This window comes from Drosophila tropicalis, unplaced genomic scaffold (genome assembly GCF_018151085.1).
Source record: "Drosophila tropicalis isolate 14030-0801.00 unplaced genomic scaffold, ASM1815108v1 contig_158, whole genome shotgun sequence".
Lineage (NCBI taxonomy): Eukaryota > Metazoa > Arthropoda > Insecta > Diptera > Drosophilidae > Drosophila > Drosophila tropicalis.
The window spans coordinates 6,824,464-6,841,016 of NW_027172602.1; the positions used below are offsets into that span (position 1 = coordinate 6,824,464).

General features: G+C 40.1%; 8 protein-coding genes across 9 annotated transcripts; 4 read left to right on the forward strand and 4 right to left on the reverse strand.

Moving 5' to 3' along the window:
• The first annotated feature begins 383 nt into the window (after positions 1-383).
• On the forward strand, positions 384-2,434 carry AnxB10 (Annexin B10). Of its 2 annotated transcripts, none has more exons than XM_068303507.1 (4): positions 384-692; positions 831-1,542; positions 1,603-1,784; positions 1,897-1,944. In XM_068303507.1, exons 1-4 carry the CDS (start codon positions 681-683, stop codon positions 1,927-1,929), a joined length of 939 nt encoding a protein of 312 aa, XP_068159608.1. In that variant the 5' UTR covers positions 384-680; the 3' UTR covers positions 1,930-1,944. The 2 variants fall into 2 exon arrangements, with proteins under 2 accessions (XP_068159608.1, XP_068159607.1); XM_068303506.1 differs by lacking the exon at positions 1,897-1,944 and adding an exon at positions 2,206-2,434 and having other exon boundaries at positions 385-692.
• On the reverse strand, positions 2,351-3,798 carry LOC137587203 (TIP41-like protein). Its single transcript, XM_068303510.1, has 5 exons — positions 3,561-3,798; positions 3,167-3,501; positions 2,883-3,102; positions 2,665-2,823; positions 2,351-2,603 (listed from the first exon to the last, which is right to left on the reverse strand). Exons 1-5 carry the CDS (start codon positions 3,570-3,572, stop codon positions 2,514-2,516), a joined length of 816 nt encoding a protein of 271 aa, XP_068159611.1. The 5' UTR covers positions 3,573-3,798; the 3' UTR covers positions 2,351-2,513.
• Positions 3,799-3,976: 178 nt separating this feature from the next.
• Positions 3,977-5,813, forward strand: LOC137587196 (xaa-Pro aminopeptidase 3). The gene is made up of 3 exons (XM_068303502.1): positions 3,977-4,441; positions 4,502-5,312; positions 5,365-5,813. The coding sequence occupies exons 1-3, from the start codon at positions 4,094-4,096 to the stop codon at positions 5,784-5,786; spliced, it is 1,581 nt and encodes a 526-aa protein (XP_068159603.1). The 5' UTR covers positions 3,977-4,093; the 3' UTR covers positions 5,787-5,813.
• Positions 5,814-5,884: 71 nt separating this feature from the next.
• Positions 5,885-7,279, reverse strand: LOC137587200 (delta(3,5)-Delta(2,4)-dienoyl-CoA isomerase, mitochondrial). Its single transcript, XM_068303505.1, has 4 exons — positions 7,143-7,279; positions 6,815-7,001; positions 6,112-6,736; positions 5,885-6,048 (listed from the first exon to the last, which is right to left on the reverse strand). Exons 1-4 carry the CDS (start codon positions 7,192-7,194, stop codon positions 5,950-5,952), a joined length of 963 nt encoding a protein of 320 aa, XP_068159606.1. The 5' UTR covers positions 7,195-7,279; the 3' UTR covers positions 5,885-5,949.
• Positions 7,280-7,460: 181 nt separating this feature from the next.
• Or2a (Odorant receptor 2a) lies at positions 7,461-8,603 on the reverse strand. Its single transcript, XM_068303503.1, has one exon. It carries the CDS (start codon positions 8,601-8,603, stop codon positions 7,461-7,463), a length of 1,143 nt encoding a protein of 380 aa, XP_068159604.1.
• A 518-nt stretch (positions 8,604-9,121) lies between these two features.
• fs(1)K10 (female sterile (1) K10) lies at positions 9,122-11,623 on the reverse strand. The gene is made up of 2 exons (XM_068303504.1): positions 10,440-11,623; positions 9,122-10,135 (listed from the first exon to the last, which is right to left on the reverse strand). Exons 1-2 carry the CDS (start codon positions 11,523-11,525, stop codon positions 10,088-10,090), a joined length of 1,134 nt encoding a protein of 377 aa, XP_068159605.1. The 5' UTR covers positions 11,526-11,623; the 3' UTR covers positions 9,122-10,087.
• Positions 11,624-11,853: 230 nt separating this feature from the next.
• Positions 11,854-14,335, forward strand: fs(1)Ya (female sterile (1) Young arrest). Its single transcript, XM_068303484.1, has 2 exons — positions 11,854-12,007; positions 12,084-14,335. The coding sequence occupies exons 1-2, from the start codon at positions 11,960-11,962 to the stop codon at positions 14,190-14,192; spliced, it is 2,157 nt and encodes a 718-aa protein (XP_068159585.1). The 5' UTR covers positions 11,854-11,959; the 3' UTR covers positions 14,193-14,335.
• A 95-nt stretch (positions 14,336-14,430) lies between these two features.
• On the forward strand, positions 14,431-15,505 carry vilya. Its single transcript, XM_068303509.1, has 3 exons — positions 14,431-14,953; positions 15,020-15,363; positions 15,437-15,505. The coding sequence occupies exons 1-3, from the start codon at positions 14,486-14,488 to the stop codon at positions 15,456-15,458; spliced, it is 834 nt and encodes a 277-aa protein (XP_068159610.1). The 5' UTR covers positions 14,431-14,485; the 3' UTR covers positions 15,459-15,505.
• The last annotated feature ends 1,048 nt before the right edge of the window (positions 15,506-16,553 follow it).

Genomic DNA, 16,553 nt, shown 5'->3' on the forward strand with positions numbered 1-16,553 from the left:
TCTCACTCGTTGCCGTACTAAGCATCTGCTGACTACAGTGATTTATCCATAACATGAGATTCATAAAGGGTATTGTATTATTCTTCCCAAGACAAATAACTTAAAAATAAATAGAGAATAGTAGAAAAAAGGTGACATTCCTTTAGTCTCTTTGGACGTGTCTAAATATAGCGTCATGGCCATCATAGCTGGTCTTAACTGTTTCTTTTCGTTTACGTTTAGGTATGTGTGAATAATACTGCAACAACAACAACAACGAAAATATCCACTTAATTAAAACAGTTAAAGAAGCTCAGTGAATCAGATAGAAAGGCATGTCAATCAGAGCCGGGCAGAACAGGGCGGAAGGCAAAGGGGTTTTTTGGGAGGGGACCTCAAATACAACCCAACAATGGATTCGCTTCCACTGATCGACAAGTGCATTATAACAACATAGAATTCGGCTTTGAGTGGAATTTCATCTGGATCCCCTCCGCTCCCCACCATGCGCACGGCTCTGATGAATTAAAAAGCTTTCCCAAGCTAAGAAAAGCTTGCAAAACTCAAGCCCCAATCGACTGCCAAACGCCGCCCCAAAAGTCAGTAGAAATCGCCAAGAGCAAGGCATTAGTTGAGAAAATAAAACATTTATTTATATTTAATATTCATCTTGCAAAGAGAAGAAAAGTTATACGATTGAAATGGATTACAAGGTGAGTGGGAGTGAAAGTTGGCTAGGAGGGAGTGCTAATGCAAGGAGATGCAGTTGCATTTTTTTGAATATTTATCGATTCCAATGCCACATAACTAAACGATGCGTCATCATCCTATGTAAATGCATTTAATAATAGCCTGTGCCCACTGTTGTGCCCGTCGCACCGTTTGATGCAGCCACCGATAGCCAGACGTTGCGTTCCGCCATGAAGGGATTTGGAACGGATGAGCAGGAAATTATTGATGTAATCACCTCACGCAGCAATGCCCAGAGACAATTAATTGCAGCCGTGTATGCCACGGAATTTGAAAGAGATCTAACGGATGATCTGAAAAGTGAATTGGGTGGCAAATTCGAAGATGTTATTGTGGCCCTGATGACTCCACCAGTTGAGTATCTGTGCAAGCAGCTGCATTCAGCCATGGCTGGCATTGGCACTGAGGAGGCAACACTGGTGGAAATTCTCTGCACCAAGAGCAATGAGGAGATGCAGCAAATTGTGGTGGCCTATGAGGAGAAATACGGACGTCCTTTGGCTGAGCAAATGTGCAGCGAAACTTCAGGTTTCTTTCGCCGTCTGCTGACTCTTATAGTGACTGGTGTCAGGGACTCGCTGGATACGCCAGTTAATGCTGATGAAGCAAAGGATCAGGCGGCCCAACTCTATGCCGCTGGCGAGGCCAAACTGGGCACCGATGAAGAGGTATTCAATCGTATTATGGCCCATGCAAGTTTTCGTCAATTGAAACTCATCTTCGATGAATACAAAGAGCTCTCCGGCCAGACTATCGAGCAGGCCATTAAGCATGAAATGGCCGATGAGTTGCACGAGGCCATGATGGCCATAGGTAAGTGATTCAAATGAATCATCAACAAATCCATGTGACCCGCGTTATTCTTTTTCACAGTGGAGTGCGTACAATCGCCGGCTGCCTTCTTTGCCAATCGTTTGTACAAGGCCATGGATGGTGCTGGAACCGATGACTCCACCCTAATTAGGATTATTGTATGTCGTTCAGAAATTGATTTGGAGACCATTAAACTAGAATTTGAACGCATCTATAATCGTACACTTTACAGTGCTGTGGTGGTAAGTGTTTGAAAATGAATATAATATGTTATGTAGCTTGTTTGACGTTTCGTCCTCTCTCCTTTCCATTTGTCCTTTTTTTTTGTTTTTGTTCTTGTTTGTTTTGTACTAGGATGTAAGTATTGGAACATTGAAATATCCTTAACTCATATCAGGGGATTGCAACCGGAGTATTGGTAATGGTTATGGCTTATAAGGTTAAAGAATTATAGAAAACAAGGCAATAAGTTTCAATTTTTTGACTATGTGACGGTATTTTATGCTCAATTTACTTTCAGATTTTGGCAATTTAGATATTGGTTTGTACATTTACATAAAACGCTTACTTTTTTCGGTTGCATTCCCTGAACTATACATACGTACAGTTTTACATCTAAACAGTATCTAATATTTATTATTCATACTTTTTATTCTTTTGCAGTCGGAGACATCGGGCGATTACAAAAGCGCTTTGACAGCACTTTTAGGTGGAGCCTAAGATGAATGTGAATGTTACGATCGTTAAATAATTTATAATATTGTATTCTATTCTACTAATCTATTAACAAAGTATTCCATAGATTGGGTGCCTTTTAGAGAATTTGCTTTTAATACCTGCGCTTGCGCACAGTTGTAGTAATAAATATGCGTACAAAGCAAAACTAAAAAAAGGAAATGTACAAATTACGTTGCGAAGAAAATTGGGTTGGGTGGCAATTGTTTGGGACAAGTCGGTGTGACAAATTATGTTCATTTATAGAATAGCTTTTGAAGCTCCTTAGTTTTCACTGGCAGATAATTTTGCATCTCATCGGGACTCGTCCAGAAAGCCACCGAGCTCTAAGTCAAGCAAATCAATTAAAATGATTTCAGTATTTGGTCTTGAGCTTCTATACTTTACCTGTAATTCTGAGCAAGGCGCCTCACGGTGTATATATTCTTTAAGTATGTAATCATTTTCAATTTCATGATGAAAGCGAGTATCGTGCATTCGTATAAGGACATCGTCAACCCGTAGAAATTGACGCAACAAGATAAAGAAACCAGATGGCATTACACGCTGGAATGTAAGAAGAATTAGATATATACGCTTTTTGTATGTGTATATTGTAAGCTTACAATGCGCACACTCATAACAGAGATGCCATGATCGTGCAACTCGTCCTCATAGAGCGTGAGATCATGATAGAATATGATATTTTCTCGCTGCATCAGCTTGAACTTGTTCAATGTCTGTTCAGTTGGTTCTGCCCGAAATTTCTCATTCATGGTACCCTGATAGGTGGATGTAAATGTCCAATCAAAGGGTTTGAATTTCTCCTTTGTGGTCTGCTCCGGCCTTTAATAAATTCTTAATTACAATAAAATCAATCCAATTGGACTACAAATAATAGACCACTTACCTGGTTTCTCGCCACTCTTGGGCGCAAGCAACTTCCAGTGGTTGTTTTCCATTTGATACCAATGCCAAAGCATCCATTGGCTTAAATTCCATGAGGGCACCATCTTTGTGCTGGAGCACCAGTTTATTTTTGTGAAACACCATATCGGGCAAATGGGGCAGCTCTAAAGAATATTGGTAATTACAGAGATCACATCGATTGGCGTCGTTCTCCTCGCAGCATTTGGTGCTTCCTAGTTTACAGATGCTCTTAAGAATATGAGATTTCTCATAGCTAATCGTCCAGTCGTGAAACCTTGTAGATTCGCAATCCACCGGCAACCGGGGTACAAAGCACTGAAATGCAAAATCAGTTACATATCAAGATACACTCAGTTACTCTACTAGCTGCTTACCTCCTCCGACATTCTACAATAACAAAATTACAATTCAAATACGAGTTTTTACCCAATAAATATATTAAATAAACTTAAGAATTTTCATCTCAACTTGACCCAGAGGAACAACAATGGCCAGTTTGTTGAGCGCTGCCAGAAGATACAAACTATCGCTGAATGCGTTGCGATTCAGCAAATTTATTATTTTTGATTATTTATTTAAATAAACAAGTGCAAGCGATTGACGTAACACATTACAGGTTATAAAACTAAATAATTTCTAGTAATTATTAAAACTCAAAAACTGCCTTAATTGCCAAGGCCAACGATGTTTAGCCGTATTTTTGTCAATTTTGAATTTCAACCAATTGTTCCTTACCACAAAATTATCGATAAACTATATTATTAAGAGTTATCGGCGCTGAATTATCAGCCGGCAACTGTGTTTTTGTTGTATATTTCTATTGTAGTCAGTTACTCCCAGATAAATCTGTAGATATTTACAATTTTATTTTGTTGTATAAGTAATATTTTTAGTCAGGGCAAATAAGATGATTGCATTGCGACGCTTAGCGCGTTCATCCTTGTGTAAATTCCGCGGCATCGCCACATATCTCAGTCCAAAGCTATGCAAGGCTCAAGTGACCAACTCAACTCCGACCGGCAATGCATCCTCTCTCGGTGAAAGTTTATTGGAAATTATGCTCCGTCAAAAAATAGGTAATCTAGGGCAACCGACGAGTGCATCGCATCCCCATTTAATAAGAAGCAATGAGCTAGTCCCAGGCGTGGAGATGATTGAATTCCAGAGCAGACGTAACACATTAATGAAAACCCTACAGTCCTATGCCCGCACAATGGGCAACGAATTCAATGGACGATCCTGCCAAAGTCATATGGTAAGAGCAACTCCATATCGTACATATAAGTATGGGTAAATCTATTTGGTTTTCCGGTAGGTTATCCTTAGTTCAGCCACCAAAAAGTACATGAGCGGCAAGATTCCGTATGTTTTTAGACAAAATTCCGATTTTTATTATTTAACTGGATGTTTGGAACCGGATTCTGCACTTATTATGACAATTGACGAGAGCTCCAATGTTCAGTCCATACTATTTATGCGTCCCAAAGATGCGCACGCTGAGCTCTGGGATGGTCCACGTACTGGGCCAGAGTTGGCCGTAGGTTTATTTGGTGTCAATGAGGCCTATCCAATAGAGCAATTCAACAATTGGCTAGCTAAACGATTTACTGCTGGAAAACCCCATCTGTGGTTCGATGCAAAGCTATCGGAGGTGCAGGCAGTCAATGAAAGTGTCCTAAAGTTAACTAGTTCAGAGCAGAGCCCCTTGCTGCCCGTCTACACATTCGTAGAGTCCATGCGTCTACTGAAATCCCCTGCTGAAATGGAATTAATGCGTCGCACCTGTGAGATAGCCTCCCAATCCTTTAACGAGGTAATCGCCGAGACACGACCTGGACAATCGGAGCATCATCTATTTGCTTCAATCGATTACAAGTGCCGTATGCGGGATGCCAGCTTCTTGGCCTATCCACCTGTCGTTGCTGCCGGCAAAAATGCAACAATTATCCATTATGTGAACAATACACAGTTATTGAAGCCACGGGATTTGGTTCTCATGGACGCTGGCTGTGAGTACGGCGGCTATACGAGTGATATTACACGAACCTGGCCAGCGGGTGGCACATTTACTGATCCCCAACGAACACTCTACGATATGTTGGCCCAGCTGCAAAAGGAAGTCATTGGTGAGCGGTGAAAGAATGTCCTGGCTACAATATCTAATCTTCTCCATTGCAGAAACGATTATGAAGCCTGGTGGTGAGACTTTGGATCAACTCTTTGAAGTTACGTGCTGTAAGTTGGGGAAATATCTGCAAGAAATTGGATTGATCAGCAAGCATTTAAGCGATTACAAGGAGCTTGCCAGTCAGGGTTATAGATTCTGTCCACATCATGTCTCCCACTATCTAGGCATGGATGTGCATGATACACCGCATGTGCCCAGAAATACTGCAATCCTTCCAGGCATGGTATTCACCGTCGAGCCGGGCATTTATATTAGCCCGGATCGCACCGATGTTCCGGTGGAATTCCGCGGCATCGGCATACGCATCGAGGACGATATACTTATCAATCAGAATAATGAGGTTGAAGTTTTAACCGGCAGCTGCATTAAAGATTGCCGCGAGCTTGAAAATCTGTTCAAGCAGAAGGACTGAAATAAAGATTCATCTTTTGTCCCAAAATTCCTAGTCATCTTCTTTGTGCTTCTTTCGCAACACCACCAATTCCTCCTGCCCATCGACCAAATAACACATTTAAATCAGAAAAAAATATATTAAGAAACAAATTCGAAAGAATAAAAAAAAATAATTATTTTATCTAGAGTTTGGCGAAGACCGGCTTTTCATCCTTGGTCAGCTGGGCGGCCACAGCCTGGGCCAAGTCCTCCGATTGCAGATTTAGTTTGTTAATGATACGCTGAGAACACAAAAAATTTATTTAATTAAAACCAAATTGTATTAAAACTAAGCAAAAACCTACAATGTGATCCAATCCTTCTTGATTTGTGTGTTCCTGCGAATAGACCAGACTCTCCTTGGTCGTCTGAATGGCAATGGGGCTCTTAGTGGCTATAATTTCGGCTAATGCCACAGCTCCGCTGATCATAGACTCCTTGTCGGGGAACACTCGGCTAAGCAAACCGCAGTGCTCGGCTTCGGCGGCATCAAAGCGGCGACCAGTGTAGCAGAGCTCTCGGACTAGCGACTGGTTGCCAATGACCCTAGGCAGGCGTTGCAAAGATCCAACATCAGCAGCCATACCAATATCTACCTCTTTCACCTGAAAGAAGGCATCTTGTGTGCTATAGCGGATATCAGTGGCCGTGATCAGATCGACACCAGCGCCTATACAACCGCGATGCACAGCGGCAATCACTGGCTTTGGGCAGCGTTCCAGTGAACTTATCGAGTCTTGATACAACTTTATCAGGCGCTCCACTATAACACCTTTGCGTGCATAATCATCTACGTCGGCCAGCTCTTGGCCCAGATTCATCATCGAAGTGAGATCAATGCCGGCAGTGAAATGTTTGCCAGATCCCGATATGACAATTGAGCGACAATCGGGATTAATTGCCAAGTGTTCGAAGCAATCTTTAATTTCACTGCGTTATATTTAGAATGATATCATTTATAGTCAAATAATACAGGACAATTTTTTTTTTTTTTTTTTTGCTACTTACATCCACATTTGTCTGTTAAAGGCATTTAGTTTACTAGGACGATTCAGTTCCACATGAAACACAAAGGGTTTCGGTTTTGTAATGGCCAATGTCTCGAAATGGGGTTCCACACTAGGATTAGTGGCCGTCTGGGCACCGCTTGAATTATTCCGTTTCGCCATGGCTCCGGTTCCAGTTGCTTGAATGGCTAAATATTTTGAAAACTAACTATTAAATGAAAGTTCATTGGACGATTGTGGACTTTGAACCATTGATTACTACTCCATTCATGATGGACCTAAGTTCAAAAGTATATCTTTAATTAACCTGGCAATGTCCATTTACTTACCGGTTCGGTTAAGAGACAATTTAAACAACGTATTGCACCGAGATAGCGACATAATTACCAACTTTAACAAAAACAACTTTGAAAATTAACTTTTTGACCGACTACAAGTTGTTATCGATAATCAAAGTAAAGCGTTGCCATTTATTTTCAAATTCAACTAACGGATTCTGCAAAAGAACCGGCAGCTCTATTGTATACATTTAAATTAAACTAGTAACTGAAAATATTTCCTACCTGATTTCAAATTTTTATTTCATTTTTCAAAAGCTAATAGCTAAAAATTCAAATTAACGACAATAATGGATCAATTATTGCTCATTACACTGCTTTTAACAATAAAGTGAAAGCCGAATACGTGAATCGCAAAACCTGAACGAATGTCTCCAAAGTAAGTGGTATATAGCCGCCAGCGCATATGTAGGACACCTTTTGTGTTCTTATCATTACGATAATCAAATCTCGCCGAAATTTCAGACTCTGTTCCATCCAATTGCAGGAATAGAAAGCATTCAGCAAGGCCATACTTTGGGCTTGCAGTCCATCGCCAAAATAGCAAAATATAAAGATTTCCAATGTGACAGCAGCGAAGAAGACCATGGACAGAGCCATGGCCGACAAATCATTGGAGCCGGCAACGAAAAGGAAATGCATGGCCACAGTGCACTGAACGGCTGCGGAACAAACAAATTGCGCCATGCACGTTACCGAAAGAATTTGCTGTATAACATTGGTCAAACGATGGATTTGCATAAAGTCCTGGATACAGTCAATAAGCTTGGCATGCGTATCATCTCGACTATCATGGCCTTCATAGCCAATGCGACGAATACGCAGCTCCAGAACACGCATGTGAGCCGTCAAAAGGCAAAGAAATGCCGGAGGGTATGAGTCACTGGCGCAATCCTGCAGAGCTTGTACCACCAAACCGAAAAACTGATAAGCAAATATTATCGCATAGGCGAAATTCGATTGATGCCAGTCGATGCCAAACCATGCAGGATACAGCAGTGTCCTTTCCTTGCTTAAATGCACACGCAAACAACTTAAACACGTGCCAAACACAAAGATGCCGGCAAAAATACGAAAACTGTTTTTCGACCAACGTACAGCTCGATCCAATACTCCCAATTCTTCCTCATTATTTACCTCCAAAGCTCGAGCGTCCAATCGCTTTAGCAGATGGCGTATCTTTTTTAACTGTTTGAGCACCAGAAACACATTCAAAAACTTCAGACCCGCCGCAATATCTGTAATGGTAATGGTCAAATTCTCGCACAACTCCGGTAAACTCTGAGTGAAAAAAAGTTTAGCCATAAGCGTCACGGGAAAGAAGAAAGTAACGAACGTATTAAGGAGGATGGCATAAAGTAGAAAACGACGACGTGACATCCCCTCGGGTTGTATCAAACCAGTTAGCTTCCATACACAATAATGATACTTCAAGCCGCTATGAGTGTCCATGTTGAATAGTTCTAATCACACACGATAAGGACGGCCGCCTTATATAGGGGACTTTTTGAAGTTTTATTTCATTACGGCTGATTGGACAACAATTACGACTTAAACCTCGAAAATTGCCTCACTTTAGATACGATTTGTTGAATAAGTGCCTGGGAATCCTACCACACTAGGGATATTAAAACAGGACAATCAAATTGTCATTAACTTGAATTAGCTGGGAAACACCTTTGAAAACAAAAAGGATATGTTATGTATTTTAAACAAATTGAACTATTTTAGAAAAAAGGGAAAATGATAATTATCCGATTATTCGGATTGAGAGTCTGTTCCCAATTCAAGCATTTAATTAAAACAAATATTTTGCTTTATAGAATACATATTTATTTGTTAAAATTCATCAAGTGTCGATTTGGATGGATGATAATGGAATGAGTAGACGGGATTGTATTAAGGATGGGATGAATAGTTATAGTTAACCAAAAAACTGAACCCAACACAAAGAACAACACTAAATCGCATCAGATCAGTATGATCATCACCCAGATGATTTTAATAGAACGTATTTATATATGTATATAATATCAATGATGCGTATGTACAGTATTATGGCATATTATAAATAATAAATATATGTTTATACTTATGTATTATATGTAGAAGGATAAAGAAAGTTAATGATTGGATTGCAATTTGGGAAACATAAGCAGGTGGGGATAATTGGATGAACGGAAAACATAGACAAAAACAAAATGCGTCGTGGATGCTCACAATATATATATATACTGAATTACATATATATATAGGTAAGTAGGTATTTAACAACAACAATGTGTAATTTGAAAGAATTCAATAATTGCAAAGTATTTATATATAAGAGACTTGGCTTATAAAAATGTACAATTTCTTTTCTTTAATAAACATGAAGCACACACAAAGGGGAGAGAGAGTGATATCTGAACAATTTACAAATTAAAGCAAGTGTCGGATGGTTACTAGTTATTAAGATATGATACAAGACGATTATGGCATTAATTCAACATTAATTCGAGGCTTTTGTTGCAAAAAAATTTGCCAAATCTTTGATTTTACGTTACGTTTAGCTTTACAATTTGTTTTTTTTTTTTTGTTAATGTAAATAATTAACATTTTGTTATTGCAGAAAGTTAAGGATACACTCTTTATCAAGGACAGGACAAAAGATATATAGACTTATACATATATGTAGGTGTATATATATATAAATATATATTCATGCTCATTTTAACATCTCTGGTCATCATGGTTTTAAGGTCTATAATTCTATTCGATTTGAACTGTGTAATTGCTGAAGTGCGCTTAAATTTAAGGAGAATATACTATATATAATATATTGATTGGATCACGTTTGTTTTTTATTAATTAACCAGAGGCGAGTTTGGACTTGATTTTTGTTTAGTTTTTGTTTTTTGTCTTCAGCCTTGTTCTTGTTTTGCTGTTGCTTTCAATTAACCTTTTGCATCATTTGCATTTCCGACCTTTTTGTCTTTGGCATCCTGGAAAAAGAAATACGAAGACGGGAATTGTTTTTTTTTTCGATTTCACCAAGATGTTTTACAAGAAGCACAAACAAAACCAAATAAATCTATTAGCTACTGTGAATATATCTGAACCATCAGATATATGCACTTTTAAGGAGAGAATTGAAGATGTGAGCGGGGCAAAAATTCAAAGCAACTTGGCAAATATGTATATTAAATAAACATGCACTACAGACAGCTCCTTGTGAAAATTAAATCGATTTAGCCACTCCCAGACAGACATAAGTATGTTTTTATGTTAGAATAGTCAAACAATTACCTTGGAAACCATAACAGATGCTGCCTCCTGTTTTAGATAGTTCTCTCGCGCCGATTCATACATGGCCACAAATTTGTCACGTTGCACCTTGAATTGGGCAAAGAGTTCATCATCCTTGTTACCCTTCAACCGATTCTCAATATCCAGTTTCGTGTTGTATGCGGCTAGAAGCTCCTTGTGCACCCACGGCTTATCGATGGGATATTGATTGACCAGATTCTTAAGCGTTTTAATTGTGCTCTTGCCCTTGACGACCTGTTTGATGAGCTTGTGATTGGGTTTCTTAATTTTGCCACCTACACCGTTAATGGGCATGTTGAATGGTCCGCCCATGGGTGGAACACCGCGTGGTCCCATCATTTGTGGGGGCATAGGTGGTGGTGGTGGTCCGCCACCCATTCGTCCATTACGACGCATGAATGGTATTGGTGGTGGGTGTGGAAGTGGTCCGCGCATGGGTGGCATTGGGGTTTGAAAAGGCATCGGTGGGTAGGATTGATTGCCGCGTGGTCCTGGCCCTGGCCCAGGTCCAGGTCCTGGTCCCATGCCTCTGGGACACGGGCACATATGCGGTGGGATCATCATGTGGCGTCCGCCTCCACGATTCGGTGGTCCTCGATTGAATGACATACCGCCATTATAACGATTGGGCTGTGGATGTGGATGAAACCGTTGCCCGTGCCCATTACCATTCATTTGGTTGGGATATGGCGCCATTTGTTGGTGTTGGTGATGATGATGATGATGGTGATGGTGGTGTTGCTGTTGTTGTGTCTTTTGCAGTTTACCTCGCATTTGTGGCTTCTTTTTTTGACCCATCTCTTGATGGGATTGGGCAGGTGTAGTAGCAGATTTCGGTGAAACAGGCACGGGATTATTGAAGTCTATGTATAGAGAATCGTTTGGCATCTGACTGGACGAGTACATAATATTGTTGTTTCCCATGCCGCAGTCTCCTCCACCACCACGAAATGGTGGTTTTCTGTACGGAGCGATTTGTGCGCGGATATTGGCATGTCGATTCATCTGTGCCCCAACGCCTGGTCCTGGTCCTGGTCCTGGCCCATTTCTGTTCTGTCGTTTCATTGATATGCGGCTGCAGGTGCCAATTATTTAACAAAATAATATATTGAGAATAAAGCCACAGCACATTTCGAGGTATTTTATTTAGACAATTCTATCGATAAATTATAAAATTATATATCGAAAAACTACTAATAAAAAAAGTGTTGCAAAATTTTATTTTGACACGTTTCCTAACTAGGCGGTAAATTTGAAATTTATTATACATACATACGGTCAACTTCAATTAATTTTTTGTAATAACAGTAATTTTTATAGCCAATATCCAGATTATTGCCTTGTCTATTGAGTATCAAGTTTTCATTCTAAATAATTTAATTGATTTGCGAGCACTGGTAAAAACAAACCGCAATATTGGGAGCAAAGAACCGTTATTTGTTAAAAAGCCTTTGAGTGAGTGGGTGTGTGTGTATTCTAAATGGTTGAACTACTATTCAATGTCAATTTTAAATTTGAATAGCTTTTATACGCGTCTTCCCAATGAGGTAAAACCAACAAAAACATTAATACATTCATTAATATATTCACTTGTAATTGGTTGATGTTTAATTCTATTTCCAGGCCAAGTGTCACATTTGCAAGCGCATTTTTTGCTGCGGCAAATGCCGCCAAAAACATGAATTTGCTAATCACGCTATTGCTGTGAGTGAACCAAGGAATAATGATATGTCCAATCCGCAGGATCAGGGTTCTAAGCGAACTATCTATGTATTTTGTCCCATTTGTGAGAGAAAACCATTAGTGCTGCGCGATGAAGCGATTTATTCCGAATTATTGCAACACATTGAGAACGAACATTTGCCATTGCGTTGCCGCAAATGTTTAAAGACTTATACGAAAATCGAGGATTTGCGAGAGTTTAGTAAATGTGTCGATATAGAGCAAAATTGCAGCACATCCAGTTGCAGTACAGAGGACGCCTCTAAGGTGACAGTGACGACGGTAAAGAAGGCAGCAAGTAGCACAATATCCACACAAACATCTCCGGCCATGACTCCAATTTCGTTGATTAATCTTCAGTGGAAGGCCAAAAGTCGTCAGCAGCAGCAGCAGCAACCACTGACACTTCAGGAGGAGTTCATGTGTGGCGGTGATAGTGTGTCATCTATTAGAAATCTCTCGTCATTTAGTAGTAGTAATTTTTCACTTAGACGTAGCATTGGTCAATTCACAAATCCCTATTCAAATCCACCAGAGACAGCCAAAAAGGGTAAAGTGATCCGATCTACTTCAACGCCGCTTCAAGTGGACTATTCGATGATTCCCAAGACAAAAGAAACGGTGACATTCAATGCATCTAGTTTGTATCATGAGGAATTGCCAAGTCCGGCGGTTCTGGAGTCTAACCCCATGCAACAGCATCGCGCCTGGAAAGGTGGTGTAAGCTCAGCGGCTGTTGTTCGTAATAAGATCACAGCCGTTACACCGCTGCGACAAGTGATGTCCAAGAGCATTCAAAAGGCCTTTGTGGAGCATGGAGGGATAATGACAGCAGCCTCATCCACAGCCCTTGTTCCACCGCCAGGCAGTCGCCTGCGTTTCGATTTGAGTGATAACAATAATTCCGCCAGCACTAGTCCTGCATTGGATTTACGTCTTTCGCCGGCCATGAGACGCACTCAAAGCGAAGCCACATCTTCAACCACGGCCCGCTCATCCACTATGAATGATCCAAGCATCGCTTCATCTGTGATGCGGCAGCAAATCCTAATGTCCGCCCAGAAATTAACCACTGAATCAATTATAATCACACGTAATTCACACGATGGAGGCAATGGATGCTCCACCGTCTACAATTCATGCGAGAGTGTGGAAATAATACAGACCACGTCACAGACGGCTGAAGTTCGTCATCATCAGCATCATCCACATCCTCCGATAACACCCATCACTCGTGTGCCGGGCGCTATGATCAATAAGAAGTTGATTAAATTTGAGACTCCGAAAAAGCATTCAAAAGATTTGCACACTGATGACATTGATGAACCGAATAATAGAAGTAGCAAGGAAATATTTTACACTCCGAATCCAGATACGCCAAATGATAAATCGGATTCCTCGAGCCGACGACCAAACATAATCCCAAGGCAATTGAGTGGCCAATTCTCGCCGCGTGATTTGCCTGCATTGGAGCCACCACCATTGGATCGGCCACGCCGACGTCCACCGTTGAGGGAATGTCAAGCATTTAAAACGTTTAGCGACATATCCGTGGCAGCTACAACCAATAGTGAGACCATAGACGATGATGAAGAGGTATTTTTACCCACTAACGCATCAACGCGCAATGACAGGACATCATCCGATCAGGGAATCGGTCGTCTATGGTCTCTAATGTCTACGGTCATGCGTTTGCCAGCGACTCGTGAGAAGGGCGATAAAGAGAATCAGAATCCGAATCCCCTGCCAGCTGCCGGTTCGCTACTACGTCGTTGTGCCTCCATAGCGGGCTCTTTTGTTCGTTCACGAGCGGGGGACAATGACAACAAAGGAGACGACGACGACGGTGGGGATATGCAAACATTGAAACGAAAACGCACTCAAACCCTGGATAGTCATCAATATGGCAGTACCAGTACCAGTCCTTTGTCCCCACTTCCTGGCACCTCTTCGAAGCGCTATCGTATTCAGCCCAGGCGGCCCATTGAGCGCATGCGTCACCCCACATAGACGTAGTTTTTTTTGCTTTATTAATTTTTTTTTTTTTGTTCTACAGCATGTTCCGATTCTTGTCTATAAAATGAAATTGTAATGTTTGTAATTTTGTATTTGTTAAAAGTAAATATATATTTAGTTTATTTAATGTACAAAAAGCTGCTGCATAAACTTATTTGAAAATGGCGCCACCTGTTGGCATTTATGTATGTACATAGCCGATAGAAGTACGGCAACGCCCAGGGCGCGAAATTAATTTAGTTAAGTTAATTGTGCACTTGATTTTGGGACATAAACATAAGAGCAAAATGACCCAGATCTCCGTACCAGGCTTCAATGGTAGTTTACATCGGGATCGGCGTAATAATGCTGACGGTGACGATTTTGGAGACAAGCGACCTCTGACACCACCCATACCCGAAGCTGGCAAGCTATGGATACATTGCAATAACTGTTTCAAGCAATACGCAGTTATAAAGATGGCCAAAAATGGAAGTGTTAATGGCCAGAACGAGGAAGCATTTTTCTTATTGGCTTGCAAGCACATATCTTGCGATAAATGTGTGATAACCCGAATGGGAAGGACACCAAGTGATGCTCCCTATTTCGTGTGCTGCATCTGTCGCCAAACCGTGCGTGGGCGGCAGGTGAACAACAGTTTGGCTGCCAATCTCAAGACATTCTTTCATCCGGCACCCTGGAGTTTATGCTCCGACGAGGTTAATTCATTTCAAAAGAAAAATATCCAACATTTTAACAAATACAAAAACCAGCTTGTGAGTTTTTTTTGCCAATTGCTTACATTATTTATGTGAATACATACAAATGCATACTTTTTACAGGAAAGTGAAATCGCAAAGGACGAGAACGACTTGGAGTTTGCACGGAAAATCTGCCAACGTCACTGTATGAGCAATCGCTTACTCGTTGTGGAACGCCGGAAACAGGGCCAGCGTTTGCAACAACTTAAGACGGAATGCCGGATACGCCGTGATCGGTTAGCCCAAAAGTCGTCAATATCACCAACTTCTCGACGAGCTTCGTCTGAAGGATATGGTAAGCGGCCAAATTCCACGTCTATTCCAAGCAATGGACACAAAGGAAGCGGACACGTATCTCAAACGAAGGGAGTTAGACGCCGTTCCATTTCATCCTTTGCCAATCCATCAAATATTTCATTTGACTTGTAAGTTCTTAATTGAACATTAAATATAGTTAGCCGTTTGTAAATAATTCTGATAAGATTATCATTAATTTAGGGCATTCAAATTTAGTGGTTGAGCGAATTGGCTGGCTGTCTGAGCGAATTCATTTTGGATGGGCGAAAATATTCAATTTGCCTGAGCGAGTTCACTATGGCTGAGCGAATTCAGAGCGCCCCCTAGCGAATCGGCCGTGTGGTTGCAAGCGAAATGTTCGAGTTCGACTCCTTGCTCGACAGCGTGGTTGGGTCTGACTCTTTTGCTCGACAGCGTGGTTGGGTCTGACTCCTTTGCTCGATTCCAACCATTTCTCACGATTTTTACTCTCTTTTTTCTCTCTTTTGCATATACAGCGCTCTTTTGTTGGATGTTGGATCGGGTTGCATGTTGGATCGAGCTGCGACATCGAGTTGCGACCCCCCTTGCAGTGGCTGTCAAACTTTTTAGGAAAAGCCCTTGCAATGGCTGTCAAACATAGTCATTTTTTAAAACAACGCTTCTAAAACTTTTTAGTAAAACGCTTCATCTGGAAATTTGTTAATATTTATTTATGTAATATTTATTTATGTATGATATGAATACTTTTTGAGACAATCATTCAACTTACAAATGACATTTCGACAAAATTAATTAAACTAAATTGTTCAAAGATCGAAGTAAATTTTATAAAGATATATAAATTTTATAAAGATATAATTATAATTAAGTTCAAATTAGTATTTTATATACTTTTTATACATAGGTATGTATATTTTTTAACAATTTGTTATAAAATTAATTGTTCATGCATTTTTTTGCATTTTGTTAAAGTGTTTCATATAGTCAAAGAAGAAGATTCCAGTTAAAAACCTTTTCGACTTTAAAAGATTTCATTTTATGAAAATTTTGGACGTTTTGCAAACAATTTAATATCATTTCTCGCAAAAAATGTTCCAGATTTTGAAATTCGTAGTTGTAAATAGTTACTTATTTTGTTCTTTATTTTCTAAACTTATTTTTCAAAAGATCTGACTTTATAACTCTCAAAATTCAGAGTAGATTTCAATAATACATCTTATACAACATAATACATCTTATAGTACATCTTATAACAATTTTAATAAAATATATACATTTTGAAATGTGTAAATTTATCGAAATGAAAAAGAAAAAACTTAAAATAAGTGTTATGACC

What these genes read in the sequence shown, in the direction of transcription:
- LOC137587196 (XM_068303502.1), top strand. Translation starts at nt 4,094, where the DNA reads ATGATTGCATTGCGACGCTTAGCGCGTTCATCCTTGTGTAAATTCCGC. An exon ending in GATCCTGCCAAAGTCATATG is followed by an intron (nt 4,442 to 4,501) that starts GTAAGAGCAACT and finishes GTTTTCCGGTAG; the next exon opens with GTTATCCTTAGTTCAGCCAC. An exon ending in GCTGCAAAAGGAAGTCATTG is followed by an intron (nt 5,313 to 5,364) that starts GTGAGCGGTGAA and finishes TCTCCATTGCAG; the next exon opens with AAACGATTATGAAGCCTGGT.
- Or2a (XM_068303503.1), bottom strand. Translation starts at nt 8,603, where the DNA reads ATGGACACTCATAGCGGCTTGAAGTATCATTATTGTGTATGGAAGCTA.
- vilya (XM_068303509.1), top strand. Translation starts at nt 14,486, where the DNA reads ATGACCCAGATCTCCGTACCAGGCTTCAATGGTAGTTTACATCGGGAT. An exon ending in ACAAATACAAAAACCAGCTT is followed by an intron (nt 14,954 to 15,019) that starts GTGAGTTTTTTT and finishes TACTTTTTACAG; the next exon opens with GAAAGTGAAATCGCAAAGGA. An exon ending in TCAAATATTTCATTTGACTT is followed by an intron (nt 15,364 to 15,436) that starts GTAAGTTCTTAA and finishes TCATTAATTTAG; the next exon opens with GGCATTCAAATTTAGTGGTT.
- LOC137587203 (XM_068303510.1), bottom strand. An exon ending in CTGTTATGAGTGTGCGCATT is followed by an intron (nt 2,824 to 2,882) that starts GTAAGCTTACAA and finishes CTTACATTCCAG; the next exon opens with CGTGTAATGCCATCTGGTTT. An exon ending in CGCCTTGCTCAGAATTACAG is followed by an intron (nt 2,604 to 2,664) that starts GTAAAGTATAGA and finishes TGCTTGACTTAG; the next exon opens with AGCTCGGTGGCTTTCTGGAC.
- AnxB10 (XM_068303506.1), top strand. An exon ending in CGAGGCCATGATGGCCATAG is followed by an intron (nt 1,543 to 1,602) that starts GTAAGTGATTCA and finishes TCTTTTTCACAG; the next exon opens with TGGAGTGCGTACAATCGCCG. An exon ending in CACTTTACAGTGCTGTGGTG is followed by an intron (nt 1,785 to 2,205) that starts GTAAGTGTTTGA and finishes ATTCTTTTGCAG; the next exon opens with TCGGAGACATCGGGCGATTA.
- LOC137587200 (XM_068303505.1), bottom strand. Translation starts at nt 7,194, where the DNA reads ATGTCGCTATCTCGGTGCAATACGTTGTTTAAATTGTCTCTTAACCGA. An exon ending in ATTGTCTCTTAACCGAACCG is followed by an intron (nt 7,002 to 7,142) that starts GTAAGTAAATGG and finishes CAAAATATTTAG; the next exon opens with CCATTCAAGCAACTGGAACC. An exon ending in AAGAAGGATTGGATCACATT is followed by an intron (nt 6,049 to 6,111) that starts GTAGGTTTTTGC and finishes TTGTGTTCTCAG; the next exon opens with CGTATCATTAACAAACTAAA.